Source organism: Zalophus californianus, chromosome 5 (genome assembly GCF_009762305.2).
Source record: "Zalophus californianus isolate mZalCal1 chromosome 5, mZalCal1.pri.v2, whole genome shotgun sequence".
NCBI classification, from domain to species: Eukaryota; Metazoa; Chordata; class Mammalia; order Carnivora; family Otariidae; genus Zalophus; species Zalophus californianus.
In genome coordinates this window covers 76,525,992-76,543,157 of record NC_045599.1, presented here as the reverse complement: position 1 = coordinate 76,543,157, position 17,166 = coordinate 76,525,992, and the positions used below count along the sequence as shown (strand labels likewise).

At 39.2% G+C, this 17,166-nt stretch overlaps 1 protein-coding gene across 5 annotated transcripts in view; it reads left to right on the top strand.

Moving 5' to 3' along the window:
* Positions 1-4,149: 4,149 nt before the first annotated feature.
* The window catches only part of CHD1 (chromodomain helicase DNA binding protein 1), an 80,037-nt gene continuing 67,020 nt past the window's right edge, over positions 4,150-17,166 (top strand). Inside the window, exons 1-2 of one of the 5 annotated variants that reach the window (XM_027604916.2) lie at positions 4,150-8,082; positions 10,164-10,359. In XM_027604916.2, coding sequence (XP_027460717.1) covers positions 10,307-10,359 — 53 coding nt within the window. In that variant the 5' untranslated portion in view covers positions 4,150-8,082; positions 10,164-10,306. Of the gene's footprint in view, positions 8,083-8,561; positions 8,991-9,661; positions 9,680-10,163; positions 10,360-17,166 lie in introns of those variants that run through there. The other 4 variants (XM_027604915.2, XM_027604912.2, XM_027604913.2 and 1 more) reach the window with 4 other exon arrangements.

Sequence of the window (17,166 nt, the reverse complement as noted above, 5' to 3'; positions counted from 1 at the left end):
ACGTAGTGCTCGACGTGGGGCTGGATCCCAGGATCTGGAGATCAAGACTTGAGCAGAAGGCAGATGCTTAACCATCTGAGCCACTCAGGTGCCCCAACAGTGGATTCTTCTATATTTCTCTTAACTCACAGATCTTCCATAGTCACAAAAAATACCAATATAAGTGACTTTACCAATGTCATAATAATGGATGTAGCTATGGTTCAAAACCAGATCTGACTCCAAATTCAAAATTTATTTTCATGAAACAATGCATTGGAGTTGTTCACAAAGTGAATCTATTAGGTAGCTAACCCTAGCTATTTGGGTATTTAACCAAGCACTTGAGACACAAGGTTTCAAGTAGTTCAAAATTAGGTTTCCCAGTTTCTTTCCCTAATTTTTAAGAAATGGGGATATAGCATATACACAGTAAAGTCAACAAAACTGAAATGTTCAGTTCAAACTCTTTCATATGTATACGCTCATATAACCAGCCAGATGAAGATGTGGAAGGACATTTTCATCATTTCATCATTTATGCCCCATCTAATACCTATGCCCTGAGAGGCTACTATCCTTTTATCATCACAAATTAGCTTCGTTCTTAAATTTTACATAAATGGAATTATGCAATATGAATTCTGTGTCTATTTCACTCGACACAATACCTCTGAGATCTATCCATGTTATTATGTGTAGCAATCTATTCTTTTTAATTGATGGGTACTATTTCATTATATGGATATACTTCACTTTATTCCAGGTTGAGGCCATAATGAATCAAACTGCGATAAACTTTTGTATATGAGACTTTTAGCAGAAACCTTCATTAATTTATCGAGATAGAAGTTGCTGATATAGGGTAGGCATAAGTTCAGCTATAATAGATACGCCATCAATTTTCCAATCCAATTTACACTTCCACCAGCAATAAGAGTTTCAGTTACACTATATTTTCTTTTAAACAAAGACAGTGGGGCACCTGGGTGGCTCTGTTGGTTAAGCGACTGCCTTCAGCTCAGGTCATGATCCCACAGTCCTGGGATCAAGCCCTGCATCAGGCTCCCTACTCCAAGGGAGGCCTGCTTCTCCCTCTCCCATTCCCCCTGCTCGTGTTCCCTCTCTAGCTGTCTCTATTAAATAAATAAAATATTTTAAACAAGGAAGATAACATAATCAGTCAATTGTGCTAGTTATATTTCTTTGTTCTGCAAATGTGTTTTGAGGTTCTTTTGTTGCTAATTATAAATAAGTTGGAGCTTAGGTTAAGTTGTTGGGTAGAGTAGATCCTCCTTCATTAGCACCCTTACCAAACCACAACTCTACCCATTAAGATTTCACTAAAGAATACTACTTAGCTTGCCGTTCTTTATAGCAGGGTTTCTCAACAATGGCACTACTGTCATTTGGGGCCAGATAACTTTTTGTTGTTGGTGTCATATGGTGTGATTTGAGAGTTTCTGTGAGCTATTCCCCAAATTTATGTATGCCTCATATGTCTACTAATGTTTGAAAAATTGTTGGTAGAAATCTATTTTAAAGCATGTACTCCTGGGAGGAGTAATATGTTAAGAAGTTCTCAACTGTGCCAAAATTTAGAATTAAATTTTGGGTAGCTTTGCCATAAAAATGTTCAAGCCCTACCTCAAGAAATTGCATTCCATTGTTTTAAGGTGAGTCCTTGGCCTATGCATTCTTTAAAAGCTCACCTTTTCTTAAAGATAATTCTGTGCTATAGCACTGGAAAACCATGGGCATCATTGTATTAATATTGCATTGACTCAAAACAGTTTAGATGGTGTGGAGAGTCCAGGACACTTATTTTTTATAATAGTGGTTATTAATGGGGCAAGGGAAGATTTTGCCCCACAGGTGACATTTGGCAATATCTGAAAACATTTTGGTTGTCACAATGAATGGCAGGTGCTGCTGACATATAATGGGTAGAGGCCTGGGGCCCATAACTATAAATAGTGGTATCTAGTGTTTAGTTCCTGATTGAAAAAATTATTTTTTTTCCTAAATCAGACTTTTAATGTATTTCCTTTTCTGACTATTAATCCTTCCAGCTATTGTTAATTCTTCCAACTAATTATTGCTGACTCTTCTCTAATCAACCTCTCTCTCAAAAGGACGTTTCTCATTGTTTTTGAAACACCTGAAGTCTTTCACCTAAACAAATAAAAATCCACAACCCTTCCCCCAACAATTCATATTCCCTCCCAAGTCGAAGTCAATGATTTTAGTTAGACTCAATGACTCATTTAACACATTCCACTCCAATCTGACTTCTGGCCCCTACTATTCCAACAAAATAGTTCTAAGGTAACAGATGCTCCTCATGTTACTAAACCCAGTGGATATGCTGACCTTATTTCACATGATTCTCAATAGTGTTATACACTATTCACCACTCCTTCCTTGAAGTACTGCCTTTGTTATCCATTGCACAACACACTGGACATTTGCAACTCCTTATCCAGCTCATCTTCTTCCACCTAGCCAAAAATTAATTCAAGTTCTTGACTGTGTACTCCTAGGCTGTCTTTCAAGTTTATTTCATGTATACTCACGACTTCAATTTCTCCCCACACACTTAACAGTTTTTATTCAGTCCATCTCCCTTCTCAGCTCCAGATTTCTATACCAGACTCTTAGATGACTCAAAGGTATCAGAAACTCAGTAATTGCCAAATTTATGATCTTCACACCTACCCATCTCCAAATATATTACCATTGAAATGAATGCTATTATCATTCAGTTCCATTCCATTCCATTGTATGTACAGCTTCCCTCCTCCTAATCCTGAATCCAATTGCATCAACAAACCCTGTGGACATTTCCTTCCAAAACTGCTCTCTCTTCCATAACAATACCCTGGTCCATCAAGTTATCCTTTAGCCTAATTCACTTAAGAATATTATGTTTTCTTTGACATGCCACTAATTTTTAAGCCTAAATTTTCCAATTTGCAAATCCTTCATTACCACAGTTTAAAATCCTTCAAAGGTTTCCCTTTGTTCCAAGAAAAGAACCCACTCAATTTTTATTACTTATTATTTTGTAAGAGAGGAGAGTGGGAAGGGGCAGAGGGAGAGAGAGAATCCCAAGCAGGCTCCATGCCTAGCATGGAACCTGATCTCACAACCCTGAAATCATGACCTGAGCTGGTATCAAAAGTTGTACGCTTAACTGACTGAGCCACTGAGGTGCCCCAAACCCACTTCTTTACCTGCCTTTGGGACCTGAAGAGCCTGGCTCCTATGCAGCTTCATCTTCCTCAGTTCTGTCTGCTCCAGCAGTTCTATGCTCCTTGTAGTCCACACCAGAGCACCTCTGAAAGTAAAAAATGCCTATCCTTGGCAAACTGGATTGTAAGCTGACCCCATCTCTCTGGCCCAGAATTTTTGCCCATCTTATTTCTTTTACCTGGAAAGCTCTTTTACCTCTCTTTTGCTTTTCTACTCCATATTAATGCTTCAGTTCTCCAATAATGTCACTTCCTTTGGAGACTTTTTTTTTTTTAAGATTTATTTTAGAGAGAGAGTTTGTGAGAGAGCACATGAGTGGGAGGGGGAGAGGGAGAGAATCTCAAGTAGACTCCGTGCTGAGCATTGAGCCTGATAGAGGACTTGATCCCAGGACCCATGAAATCATGACCTGAGCCAAAACCAAGAGTCAGACACTCAACCAACTGAGCCACCCAGGCACCCCTGGAGACTCTTCTGACTAGGGCTCTCCATTATGAATTCTCATGTGATTGATTCTTCATACCATTTTTCTCAGTTATGATTTTGCAGTATGATGGTTTCCTCTGTAAGACTTTAACTCTTGAAAGTATCTGTTTTTGCTCTATTATAATCCCCCCACAATCAACCCCACCCTAGCAAAATGTCTGGTATGCAGTTTTTTGAATAAATGCCAACAATAGTGCACTGGGGGCACAGAGAGTTTCTACTCAAGGGGCTCACAGTGTAGTATGGAAACAAATGCTTTATTACAATACAAAGACATGCTGCACTTACAGAATACACAGGGAGGTGGAGAGCTGCCTGACATGTCTCATAAGGTGTCGTACAATTGCATCAGGACATTCAACAATCCTTGATGATTTACTTAAACCTGTAAGAGACTACTTCATAAGATAGATGGACTATATCCATTTACAATTAAAGGTAACTTTCCAGTGACCTTTAGAAATGTGTGGCTAGAGTGTCATGTGTCTCCTAGGAATGATGGGAGGCAACGCTGGGATAAGATTGTGAAAAGACTAATTAAAATATTATGTACGCAAATTTGTAGTATATTTAAAAAATACATATTTAAGGCAGGGGAGTGATTTCATTAGATTTCAATTCTGAAGGAAGCCACAGGGTGAGCTAGAGGGAAAGACGCAGAGAAATTGGAGCTTATATAAATAAAGTAGTAGAGATTAAGAAAGGGTGAAGACGACATACACCAGGTAAAATGAACAGCAACTAAAGGATCTGCAGGAGAGGAATAATACATTAGTAACTAATGTATTATTAGAGTAACTATTAGTTACTCTAATAATAAATTAGAGGAGTAGAATCTTTACATCCAGATCAATGGTTAGATTTTATATATAGTTGCCTCTTGGTATAACCTCTAAAAACTTTCCATTTGAAATTTAACTTGTGATTCAAGAATTTATCAGTAAAACCCCCATATACAATGGCCATAAGCAAGGTGAACGAACTGTTGGTGGATATCTGAAAAATCCAGAAAAAAATTTCTAAACACTATCTAGAACCTAGAAATTATGCGTATCAGAAGAGGAAAGGAAAGGGAGTATCCAGCATGCATAGTTAGGAAAAAATTTCCTCAGTTACTGACTCCTGCCCCCTGTTCAACACTGGGAACCAGAGCTCCTGTCATAGAATTTTAATGATTAAAAAAATAGAAAATGTAATATTCACTATAAGGTGACTTAGAATTTCATGGGTTCTATTTATAAAGGACTTTGTAAATTTAAGTATATTTGGAAAGCTATTCTTCTGTTTGGGAAGGATCTGGGGTATAATGACATAGGTTTAGATTCTAGGCTATTTTAATACTGTTCTGATTGTTTTAGCAGCTTCTCATACACAAATCCTCTAGGCAACAAGAATATAATTATGGAATTAAAATCCTATCTTGGCATCCAAAACATTCATGAGAAAAGCAAGAGTTATCATTGTATTTATGTTGAACATCTCACAATTCTCGGTAAGTGGTTCTCAATCTATCTCCACCTATGGATACCCATCAGTAACTAGTCCTAGCAGAGCATATCAGAATCAAGGTCCCATAAAGTGCTGTCCTAGATTTTATAAACATAATATGCTTTCCAAAGAATATGAAATTTCTCAAATGGGAAATAATAAAGACTTCCTGGTTGACATTAATTTTCAAGGATTTTTGCTAGTCATGTGCTGAGATTATCAACTGTCTATTGTTTTTAGTACCAATAGAGAGAGATAAGGACAGAGTTTGTCCAAACAAAGTGAAACTAAAAATTTAACTGTGCAGATAACAAATGGACAAAAAAATACTCTTGCTTTATTCATCAAATAACTTTTAAAAAACTTAACTGGCAAGACTGTTCCCACTTCCCACAAATAGCCTGTATTTCTCCACATTCTCAACAGTAATTCTAAAATTCTGTGGAGTCATAAACTATATTATGATATTACCAGAAATATAAATCTCAAAGTTTCAATATTTTGTTACAAATTTATTAAGACTTATTTTGCAAAAAGGTGCCTATAGAGTTTATGTGTAGTATGTCACAACCAAATGGCACAGTTTAAAAAGGTCTGTGATGTGCTTTCAGAAAACATATATATAATTCATACAATTCTTTTTTGTAAGATAATGATAAAATGTAGTACAGATATAATTCAAGTCTTTATCATCCGAATCATTCTTCTGATTACAAAATTCTTTATCTGCAATGGTTACTGTTTTTCTGGGGCTTTTTCCTTTTACTTACCACTCTAGTAATTCAATAAAGAAATTAGTCTGAGGCACAGGAAGCCCCTATCCTTAAGGCACCTTTATCATATTTTCAAAGCATAACATTAAAAACTAGTAGTTAGTTCCTACTTTTAGGGACTTCAGAAATGGGTATTTGTTATGACCTTATTCTTCACAACCCAGCATTACAGCTATTTAATAACTAGGAAAAAAGAAAATTAAAAAAAATTGCTGAGCACAGATCATTTTACAAATTATGGTAGTGTTACGTTTTATTACTTCATGATAAACATTTTTTTTCGAGTAGACCATGTGTACTTATTTCCCTTTCCCTACTTCCCAAAGGTGAATATACCCTTCCATACAATGAACACATATTTGGAATTCTGTTTTGAGATCTTTTTGAAGGCTTTAAACCAAACTGTTTCAACAGCTGGTGGACTAAAACATGAGTATTTCCCACAAACGAAAATAATTATTTTGGGAATGCAGCTACCACATTCAAACTCACTAGGCTTGGAAGGTGGGCCTTTGCACCAAATCCAATCACTGGCGATTAGGATTAGAGTTTTATCATTAACCTCGAGTGAGTCAAGACTGACCAATGGACTGGGAAAAAAAAGTATAAAAGAATTTTGATTTATAAATGCTTTTAAAAAGAGTGAAGTAGGACACTACCGTGCTTGAAAGGGGTGTTTCCTTCCACACTTATAAAGGGTTATAACTTAGGCCCGCAGTTACAGTTATGAAAGAAACCGTCAACTAAACTGCAGCAGGTTAAACCGACACAGTTACTAACGTCCCGGAGTTGCTTTTCTGTTGCGAGTCGGCACCGCACCCTCCACCCCGCCCTCCAGGAAAAGACTTAGAAAGGTAGTAAAAGCTTTTTACTGAACCAGGCAAGGGCTACCCACAAATGAATCAATCACAGGAGGACAACAACTCGGTCTCTCTCTTTCTCCGTCTCCTCAGGAGCCCCGCCCTTTCGGGGCATGAGACCCCCGAGGGAGCCCGTGTCACACGTCGCCTAAGCGTAGGAGGCGGCGGGAGGTGACCACAGTTGCCCAACAGTTGGGTTCCCAGGCTGCCTGGTGTGACGCACAGCCCCCTGCCCACCCCTCCGGACAGGCGCTCAGACTAGGCCGAGGGAGCTATGGTTCCAGGCCTGGGCAACCAGACTCCACGCAAGATCCTGCTCCCTCGGCTTATCCAACTTGGCCCTCCCGCGGCACTCCTAGCCCCAACGTAGTTTTTAGCGTTTCCCCACCCCCCTGCTTCCCCCGTAGCTTCTCAGTCTCTCCGCCGCGACGTCCTTGCGTAATCGTTCCGAGTGACAGCAGCGTCCATACCCGCACGGAGCGAGCCTGCAGCTCCCACTTCCCGGAATTCAATTCCCGGCCACTAAGAGAGGGCGCCCGAGCAAGGATCAGCGGCCCACGGCCGTGGCCAGAGTCCGGCGGCCTCCGCGCGGCGAGCGTGCGCGCTCCCATTCATGCGCGTGCGCGCATTCACTCTTCGCCCTCCTCAGCACCAATAGCTTTCCTTCTACACCCCACGACTCCACAACGTAGCCCCTCCCACCGCCCGCGCGCCAGCCGGAGGTGTTCGGCGTGCGCGCTCCCGTTCGCCCGCCGGCCCGCCTCGCGCCCAGTGGGGAAGGGGAGTGAGCAGAGGAGCTTACGTCGCGCGGGAGGCGGAGGCGACGGCGACCTCGGTGGTGGCGGCGGCGGAGGCGGCTACGACGGAGACGGTTGCGCTCGCTCTCTCGGCGTCATGGCGGCTGCCGGGAGCCGATAAGCGGCGGGAGCGGGAGCGCGCGCGTGGTCGCGGCGACAACGACGGCTCGTTAATTCTCGCTTTTGCTGCCTTCGCCGTTGGTGCTTCAATAATGAATTGATTGTTGGATCCGCTCCGCAGGGGATCGCGCGTTGGTGCCGCGGCCCGGGGCTTCCCCTTCCCCTCCGCGTCCTTCCCCTTCCCCCTCCTCACGGACTCCTGCTTACCCCGAGACGCCCGGAGCCCGAGGACTCACTCGGCGGCAGAGACCGCGGGCCCGGGCGCGGGGGAGGCCGCCGACCCGAGTCGGCTCCCTCCGCCCCGCGAAGCCTGCACGCCCGCCGGTAAGAAAGGGGGCGGCGGGCGGGTCAGGATGTGGCGGGGAGGACGGGAGCCGGCCAGGCGGAGGGCGGGGGCGGCGCGGTGCCCGGGCGGCGGCCCAGCGGCCGAGCGCCGGGCGAAGGCCGGGGCGGCTCTGTGAGGGCCGGCAGGGGTTGACGGGCTCGGTGCACAGGGGGCGTGTGAGTGGCGAGCGCAGGCCGGCGCCGAGGAGCGCATCCTCGCGCCGGACGGGCGGGCAGCTGGGCAGTCGAGCCCGGGCCTCTTCGGCTTAGGGCTGGCGGGGCCGCGAGGGGAGAGCGGTGAGGGGAGAGCGGTGAGCACTTGCCGGGTGCTTTGGTCCCGCCGCGACCCGGACTCCCAGCACGTGGGGAGCGGCGGGGAGGGGGAGGGGGCGGCGGCCCGGGCGAGCCCGGGAGGGCGCGGGGCGGGTCTGCGGGAAGTTTGAGGCGGGAAGAGAGACCCTGGGACCGGGATGAAGGCCCGGAGAGGGACAGGGTTGGAGGGGAGTGGTGAGCGTCTGGTTGGGAGGCTGATTGGAGCGAAGCTGCAAAGTACGGATGAGGGAGGAGGAAGGTTTCCAACCTCCTTTCGAGTACCGCTTTGAAAACTTAGCAGGAGCGAAGCAACTGTTAAAAGACGGGCGCAGAAAAGGAAGATTCAAAGAGGTTTAGCGACTTAGGGAAGAGTCATTGTTAAGACGCGTGAAAGGCAGGAGAGGGCTGCGTGCGCCTGGAGCTTCAGAACTTACGGTTGTGAGAAGGGTTTCAGAAAGAGGACTTACTCGGAGAAGGAAGATGAGGGGGGAAAAGGAAGTTACAGTGTACGGAGAAAGCCATTTTGAGGGGCGAAAAGGAGTGAAAAGGAAGGAACGAAAAGAGTTGTGAACTTTCTCGGTGAAGAGAGACTTTGGGTAAGTGAGGCAGTTTGTTAGAGTACCTGGATTTTTAAGACATCATCGTTTAATAGTAAAGCTCTTTGATTAGTTGGAATTAACATTTAACGTTAAGACTAAATGTTGCGTGGAATACTTTTTGGATGACCATTTCTTGGACAGAGTCTACTGGACTGTAGTCTCGAGAATTAAAATACGGATCAAGATGCAGAGTTTACTATGATTGGGTTGGCAACAGCGTATTTCCCCCCCCTCTTTTTTGTGGACTGGAAATAATTGTAGGAGTAAATTCTCTTTGCTGAGGTCGGCGGACAGCTCTGCTCTCAGTCGCCTGTCTCGGTACTTTCTGGCTGGGGAAGGATCTGACGTCTCCTTCCCCCGCTTCTTCCTCTCCCTCCCCTGCCAGAGATCTCCTTTGTTTATTCGTGGATGGCTTGTAGGTGACTCTCCAGTGTTGGGCTGAAATCTTGAAAGGTGGAAATGCTGTGTCTTGGCTCATGATTTCTGCCCCAAGTCCATGTCTTAATTAATTCTAGTGTATATTCTATTACCTTTTTTTTTTTAATGGAACCTCTGGAAGTCCGAACTGGATAAATACTATTTAAATTTTATCACTCCACTCTTGGTGTACCTGTGAAAGAACACATATGTTTTGACCTACACATTTTTCGCTGAAATTGTGTGATACACTTTTATTCTGTTTTCATGTGAGCATTTTCAAAACTTTCCCTCATTCAGTTATATGAAGTTCTGAGTAATAGGAATTAGTGCTTGATTAAAGATAATGTTTTTTCCCCCTTTCATTTGTTTGACCAAGTTTCTAATAAGACTTCTTTTTCTGTTCTTGGGATATATATATATGTTACATACTACCACTTTGCTTTAGTTATTTGTTTCTGTATAATGTGTATATATGTGTATTGCTACACAGTTGCAGTCAGTTTAAAAGTTTTATCACTTCACAAATATTTTAATTTCTTCTGTCAAAAATAAGCAGTAATGCTAAATTCTAGTAAGTAGTCAGGAATGTAGTTAATAGAAGCCTAAGTATTTTGAGTAAAAGACCCCTAACCCTCCCTTACCATCTCTACTTTAATTGGCCTAGGTAGATTTGTATCAGTTCTAAATAGACTTAACTCATCTTTTCCTGTATAGGAAATTTTCTTAACTTTCTCAATATATTTTCTTTAGGTGAATCAAAAAGGGCCCAGGAAGCCTGTGAATGTTGGAGAAAATTCATCTGTGAATTTTTGATGTTTAAGGAGTTCGTATTTGTATTCATCTTTTAAACTGGGAAGATTTATATTTTATTTTAAAACTTCTTGATATTTACAATGAATGGACACAGTGATGAAGAAAGTGTTAGAAACAGTAGTGGAGAATCAAGGTAAGCACTTTATTATCAAGTATTATGAAGAGAATGTAAAACTTGAATGACTCTTTAGTTTTCCTAGTAGGTGGCAGAGTTTTCAGATCAGATTGTTCCTCTTAGTTATCCAAACAGTAATAAAAAGTTTCTGATACATGAAGTTTTGTTGGTAATACAGGTTTTATTTTTTCCATTGAGATACACAAAGATGAATTTAAATATGGAAAGTTTAGGTGACTTAAATCTCTTTGGAGGTTTATATTGTTTGGGTCAATTATTGAAACTAAAGCAAGTAAAAAGAGACCTTTAAATTGCTTTGACTGTTAGTGCACTCTCCAAATAAAGGCAATAAGAAGTTCTTTACTCACCTTTCTCTGGCATTTTGTCTTCTATCCCTTTCCTGTCCAGTATAGTAGCCACTAGCCACATGTGGCTATTTAAACTATTTAAAATTACAAAATATTAAAAATGCAATTAGTCACACTTGACGCATTTCGAGTGCTGAAAGCCACATGTGATTAATGGCTACCATGATGTGTAGCACAGATAGAAAACATTTCTATCATTGCAAAAGTTCTTTTGGACAAGGCTGATCTGGACATTTGTTAAAATATTGCTGCAACCCTTTTTTCCCCCCAATTTTTTTTTTAAATTTGAGTTTTAATTATATATGAATGAGTTACTTGGGCCATGTCTTTGCAAAGAAGATAGAGTTAATGGGAGTAAGCCATATTAAGCTGTTTTACTGTGTAAGAAACCTCTTTAAATACAAAGACTCTTTAAATTCTCTAACCCCCAAATTTTGAGTTACCTGCACATTGATGGAGTCCATGTAGTTATATACACTTATCAGTAGAGATCAGGAATGTAAGCATCAGAGTCAGACTGACTGATTACTTTTTCCAGTTCTACTTTTTATTAGTTGTGCAAATTAGGGCAAATTACTTTACGTCTGAGGTTTTGTCTTTTTCACTTACAGAACATGAATTACAGTGTTATTTATCTTATTTAAAGTTGGGAATAGTGAGGTGTTATGTGGAAAGGGCTTAAAATAGTTCCTGATATAATGAGCACTCACTATTTGCTTATTATAATTAGCATCATGTTTTATGTACCATAGGATACTACATAACTGGAACATTAATTACAGTGGGAGAGAAATGTGATGGACAAGAAACAGGAAAGTTTTGGCAGTTGGGAGGGTTTCAGAAAAAATGTTGGATAGAGAAAGAAGCAGTGTTCTAAGTATTTGACTTGAAACGGTATTTTCTGGTCATGCTAGGTGTCCTTTAGTTTATCAGCTTTCACAGGCAGACTGGATAACAAGAACACATAGAAAGAAAGGAGCAATTATGGAAAGCAGCATTATTTAGTTGAACAGGTATTGTCTTAACATTACAAAACCTGAGTTGACACTCTGCCTTTGAATGATCATCTCAACTTTAAAAAAAAAATTGAAGTGAATGGTTTTGAAGTTTCATCCCACCACTTAATTTACAAAGTATAATAAGGTTTCAGACAACAGAGTTCAAGTATCAACAGAGTTGAGAGGCTAAATTGGAAGAGTTTTGAATCTCATATTTGATTCAGATCTTTACAGGTAGGTACATTGATTATAGTAAGTGATTAGAGGAGTCCCGTTGTTCACATTCTTTTGTTAGTGAGCAATGACATGGTTAATAGATAGACATATTTAGAGGAAACACAGGAACTAAACTACTCACAAAATAGGAAATAAGACTCTTGAGAGTAAATCCTCTAGTTGAGTGTTCAGAGAGGTCATGTACTGTTACATTCTGAGCCCTTTCTTGTTCCAATAATGTTTTATGTATTTTGCTGCCATATCTAAAGGAGAGTAATAAGATAGATTTGGTAGTATAAGTGAAAAAAGTTAAACCCTGTGAAATCAGATTGACTTAAATCTTTTACAGTGCATATTTATGAAGTAATTGCAAATCATATTCTCTAATTATTGTGAGTTATTATTTCTATTATACAGGTTTTACATGCTTCTGAGAAGCGTGGTTGTCAAGTTATCTTGTTCTTGCAACTGCCTTGGTGTTTATCAGAAGGAGGGAGACCTGCTTCTCATCTGCTTTCATTTTCTTCCTTACTGCTGTTATGCTGTCCTTTTCCTTTGCTCTACTGTAATTGTTACCAACCCTCAGCCACCATTCTCCCCAGCAACCTCCCCCGCCCCCCCCAAAAAGCTTTCATACCAAGGCAGTATAGAGAAAGGAGATTGTGCTTAAGGACATGAACTTATAGGTAGGGGGATTTTCTTGCCAAAAAAAACCCACTTCTAGTAACTATGAATATTAATATAGAGTGAAGAGAGGAGAGATATGCTCTGCTTTTAAAATTGATAATATATTGTAAATAGTTTTTAAAGTAAAACTTGATTTTTATTGGGTAGAATTTTTAAATGGATTTTTGTTTTAGATTTTCTTCCTTTGTGGAAATTCCATTATGAAATGAAATATAATTAAGTAAGAAGTCATTTGACATTTTTGGTTGGTATAATTAGCTTTATACTAAAAAATGTTCTTTGATTCTTTCCATATGGAAAGTTGTCTATGACCATTGAGTGAAAGGAGGAAGAATACACAGGAAGATGTTTCTTTAGCTATGCTATAACTGACAATTTTGAAACTTATTTACTGAGAAATATAGGTCAGGATGCACCTGCACATCAGTTTAAACTCAGCACAAAGTTTGTTACATAACTGAAGTTTAAGCTTTCTAAAGATGGTTTTGGAAGATTTTAAAATACTGATTCCCGGCTGTGGATTTGAGAAAAACAAAAAAATCAGGTTTTCCAAATCCTGGTTAGACTTTTTATTTTAAAGTTCTCTTGAATGATGATTTAATCCAGGAATAGATTTGTGGATGAAGATCAGAAATACATAGTCACATTTGCTAATTTTTGGGTGATTAGTACATGCTTAATGTTCAGGACAATTTCTCTCCTTGCCTGCAGATTAAATTTTTAATCTAAAGTTGTACATGTAAATTTGATAATTTATTTGAATCACTTTGATTAGTATCTACATATGCTCTTGAAAAATTTTTACAGAGTGAGGGAAATTGTTAACGATGTGCTACAATGGTCTTAACCATTTATAGTTAATCTCTGGCTGGCAGTTGAGCTTTATTAACCTGATTCTTAGAATTCTTTTGTTTCATTGCTTTTCATAGCATTAACAATGCTTGATTTAATATATTTAATATATGTTGTAAATATATATGTGTGTAAATTTTATATCAGAACTCTGTCACAAATTTCCTTGGCTTATAGAAAATATTTTTGTTAATGTTATATACTTCAAAAATCTTTGGATCTGAACTTTTAAAGTGTTTCGTGTAAGTAATGAGTAGGAAATATGATCAGTGGAAGTGTTCTAAATGAAAATCTTTTATAGAAATTCAGCATCTTTAAAAGGCTTTGAGAAGTCTAGTCTAAAGGACCTGTTAAATTTTAGGAATACCAAATCAAAGTTAATTTGAACACAGGCCATGTTTCTTTACCATGTATTTGTTAGTGTCTTGTTGAAAACTACTATGGTACACCAATTTTGGAAATTTTGCATTTATGTACACAACACATACCAGAAAGGTTTGGCTGTCATCAAAATCAGTTCTTTTCACTAAGTTTGAATAATTTTTAAAGGCAATACCAGTTAAAATGGTATTTTCTAAGCTTACTTTGCAGTTATCTCAGAGTTTTAAAGTCAATTCATTCTTAAATTTCAAACGTTTGTGCTAAGAAACATTTTAAGAAAGGCAGGAAAACATGAAATCATAGTCAGAATAGCTAGAAATCATTGAGTTAAGGAAACTGGTTTTTTAAATTTTTCCATGATGTCATTATTTGCAGGGAAGTATGGCTCTTTTACGCCACTTTCTGTTAATCCCTGTTTTTCAGCTCTATATGTACTTTTTTCATTTATTCCTTTTAGTTTTTTCTTTCCTCAAATATCCTATACACGATCCTAGATGATCTGAGATTAAGTACCGTTTCTTAACATTTTGAAAATTGAATAAACTGTTAAGCAGGAGCTTTAGTAATAGGTTACTCTCTCTCCAAATGCAATTTACTGAATTAAAATTTTCATAGTATTTCCTAGGATTGTGATTAATCTAGATTACTGTAGAGTGTTTAGACTTTCAGCTGGTAAGGATAAGAGAATTGTATATGATTTGACTTTCAAATACATTACTTTTATCTACATAGGCATGAGATAATGTGGATGCAAGTGTTAATGGGTAATTGCCCCTTTTTTATACTGCTTAAGTAGTTGCTTATTTAAGATCTTGGTGACTGGTTACATCTGGTATGGTTCTATATTTAAAAATAAGAGTATTTCTTTGCAGGGAAGAGATAAAGAATAAATAGAAAAAACTTTATCTTTCTTACAGAAAATTTTAAAAAATGTGTAAGTAGAAAAGTTAAAGCTGCAGTTGTGGTCCTTGGAGCTTGTTGGAAATGTACAGCCTTGGGCCCCACCCCAGTCCCTCTGAATTAAAATCTTGATTTTTAACAAGATTTCCAAGTGATTTGTGTTCATGTTAAATTCCTGTGTGTGTGTGTGTGTGTATATATGTATCTATACACACACACACACACACACACAGAGCGAGCTGTTTGCCTGGAGTCATTCAGCACCTTGCCACTTTTTTTTGTTGTTGATGTTGTTATTTTTTTTTCCTGGGAACCCGCAAAGGATGGTGTCATGGCCCATGCCAGCAAGAGGTTGAGTACATTTCATTTCTCTTGAAATGATGATAATGTGGCATGCAGTGATTATTGAGCTCTTACTCTGACTGAACCAGACATGGTACACAGAGTGCACAGAGTATTACATGAATTTATCACAGTTCATCCTCATAAAACTCCTGTGATGTATGCAGTATTATGATTCCTACTCTCCAGAAGAGGAAACTACTAACTGAATTCCACACTTTACTTGGATTTCATTGGTTTTTCTATTAATGCCACTTCTGTTCAGGATTCAATCTAGGGTACCATGTTGCATTTAGTTGTCAACTCTCTGCAGTATCCTCTGGTCCGTGAAAGTTTCTGTCTTTCCTTGATTTCCTTAGGTCTTGAAGTGCTAGCCAGGTAGCCTATAGAATATCCCCCAGCTGGGATTTATCTGATGTTTAGGATAAACTGGGGTTATCAGTTTTTGGAAAGAATATGACAGAGATGAAGTGCTCTTCTAGTCACATAAATGGAAAGGGTAATAATCCACATGACATTACTGATGATATTAACCTTCATCACTTAGCCATTTTAAGTTACTGCTTTTTTTTCTCATACTGTATTCTTTGGAAGCAAGTCACTATGTCTATCTCTCTTGCAAATGGTTGGGGGGAAGGTTGGAATTAAGTTCTGTCTCCTGCTGGGAGAGAGTATCTACATATATTAAGTGGAATTCCTCTGTAAAGAAGTTTTTTTCTCCTCCATTTATTCAATTATTCATTTATATAAGCCTGGACTTATGTATATGAATTTTATACTTTAGGTTATAATCCAGTAAGTTATTTATTTTGTTGCTCAAATTGTTTTAGCCTTGCCCATCAAGTGCTATCTTTCAAGTTGGCCTCTGTATCCTTTTTACATACTCCTCTATCTTTTTGCCCTAGAGTCAGCCATTTCTCCAAAGAGCTTTGGATCCTTTTATTGGAAAAAAGGGTATTAGAAACCAAGGTTTGGGCGCTGGGTATGCTTGTTGCTACCCAGGTATCACTGCTTCTAGGTCCTCGCAGTGGAAAAAGCGGACAGAGCTAGGTAGTATATGCATATATACTAAACCAAGTATATCTACATATCTCTAGTTTTGGTATCTATTAGTATGCATATTAAGGTAGACATGAGTTCGTATTGATGTCTAATTCTGTACTACAGGATTCATCCTAGCCTTCCTTTCTTGCTCCTTTATAACTTCAATCTCCTTCAGAGAGAAACTTGGTTCATACCATCCACCATCCCATCATGCACTTCAAGGTCAGATACAGGTAAAGCAGTTTTAGAATTTTTAGGCCATACTCCCAGAAGAAACACATTTATCGACTAGAATACAATATGTATACATAACATACAGTATACAGTTCATATCATATTTAGCCTTACAGTGTCTAGTCAAAACACTGTTTTCTAAAGTTACTAAATTTAGCTTCTTCCTCGCACCCTCTTCAGTGTGGTTGTCATAAATTTGTAATAAAGTTAGATTCATTTGGCACAGTTTGCATTTCATTCTGTGTTCCTCAGTCACAGGTTGATCTTTTAAAGTTGCGTGTATTACATTTTCTCTGTGATGTACGGTTTCATGTGTTTTAACAAATGCACAGAATCATTTATCCTCTATTCCATTACTGTGCAGAATGATTCCTTCACCCTAAAAGTTACCCTCTTTGTCCCAGATCTGCTGAATCAGAATTTTCATTTTAACAAGATTCCCAGGAGATTTGTATGCATATTAAATTCATATGCATATAGGAGAAGCTGTTCACCTGGAATCATTCAGTATCTTGCCATGTTAATGAAGAAAGATTACTATGATTTAGAGCAATAGCTAGATTTTAACACACCATCAGGTTAAGTAAGTATACTCAAATTCATGGAACCATATAGGTAAACAAATGAGGTGAAAGAAAATGGAATTTGGCAAAGTACTGGAGTAATGTAATAGGCTATATGGAAAGTTTTCATGGAGCTCTTTAATTTTTGTAACCTTAATGGTAAGAAATGATTTAGTTTGAAAGAAAGGAAGAACAAATAATATATATTCGGAAGTGGGATGGAGAGGAAGGTTTTTACAG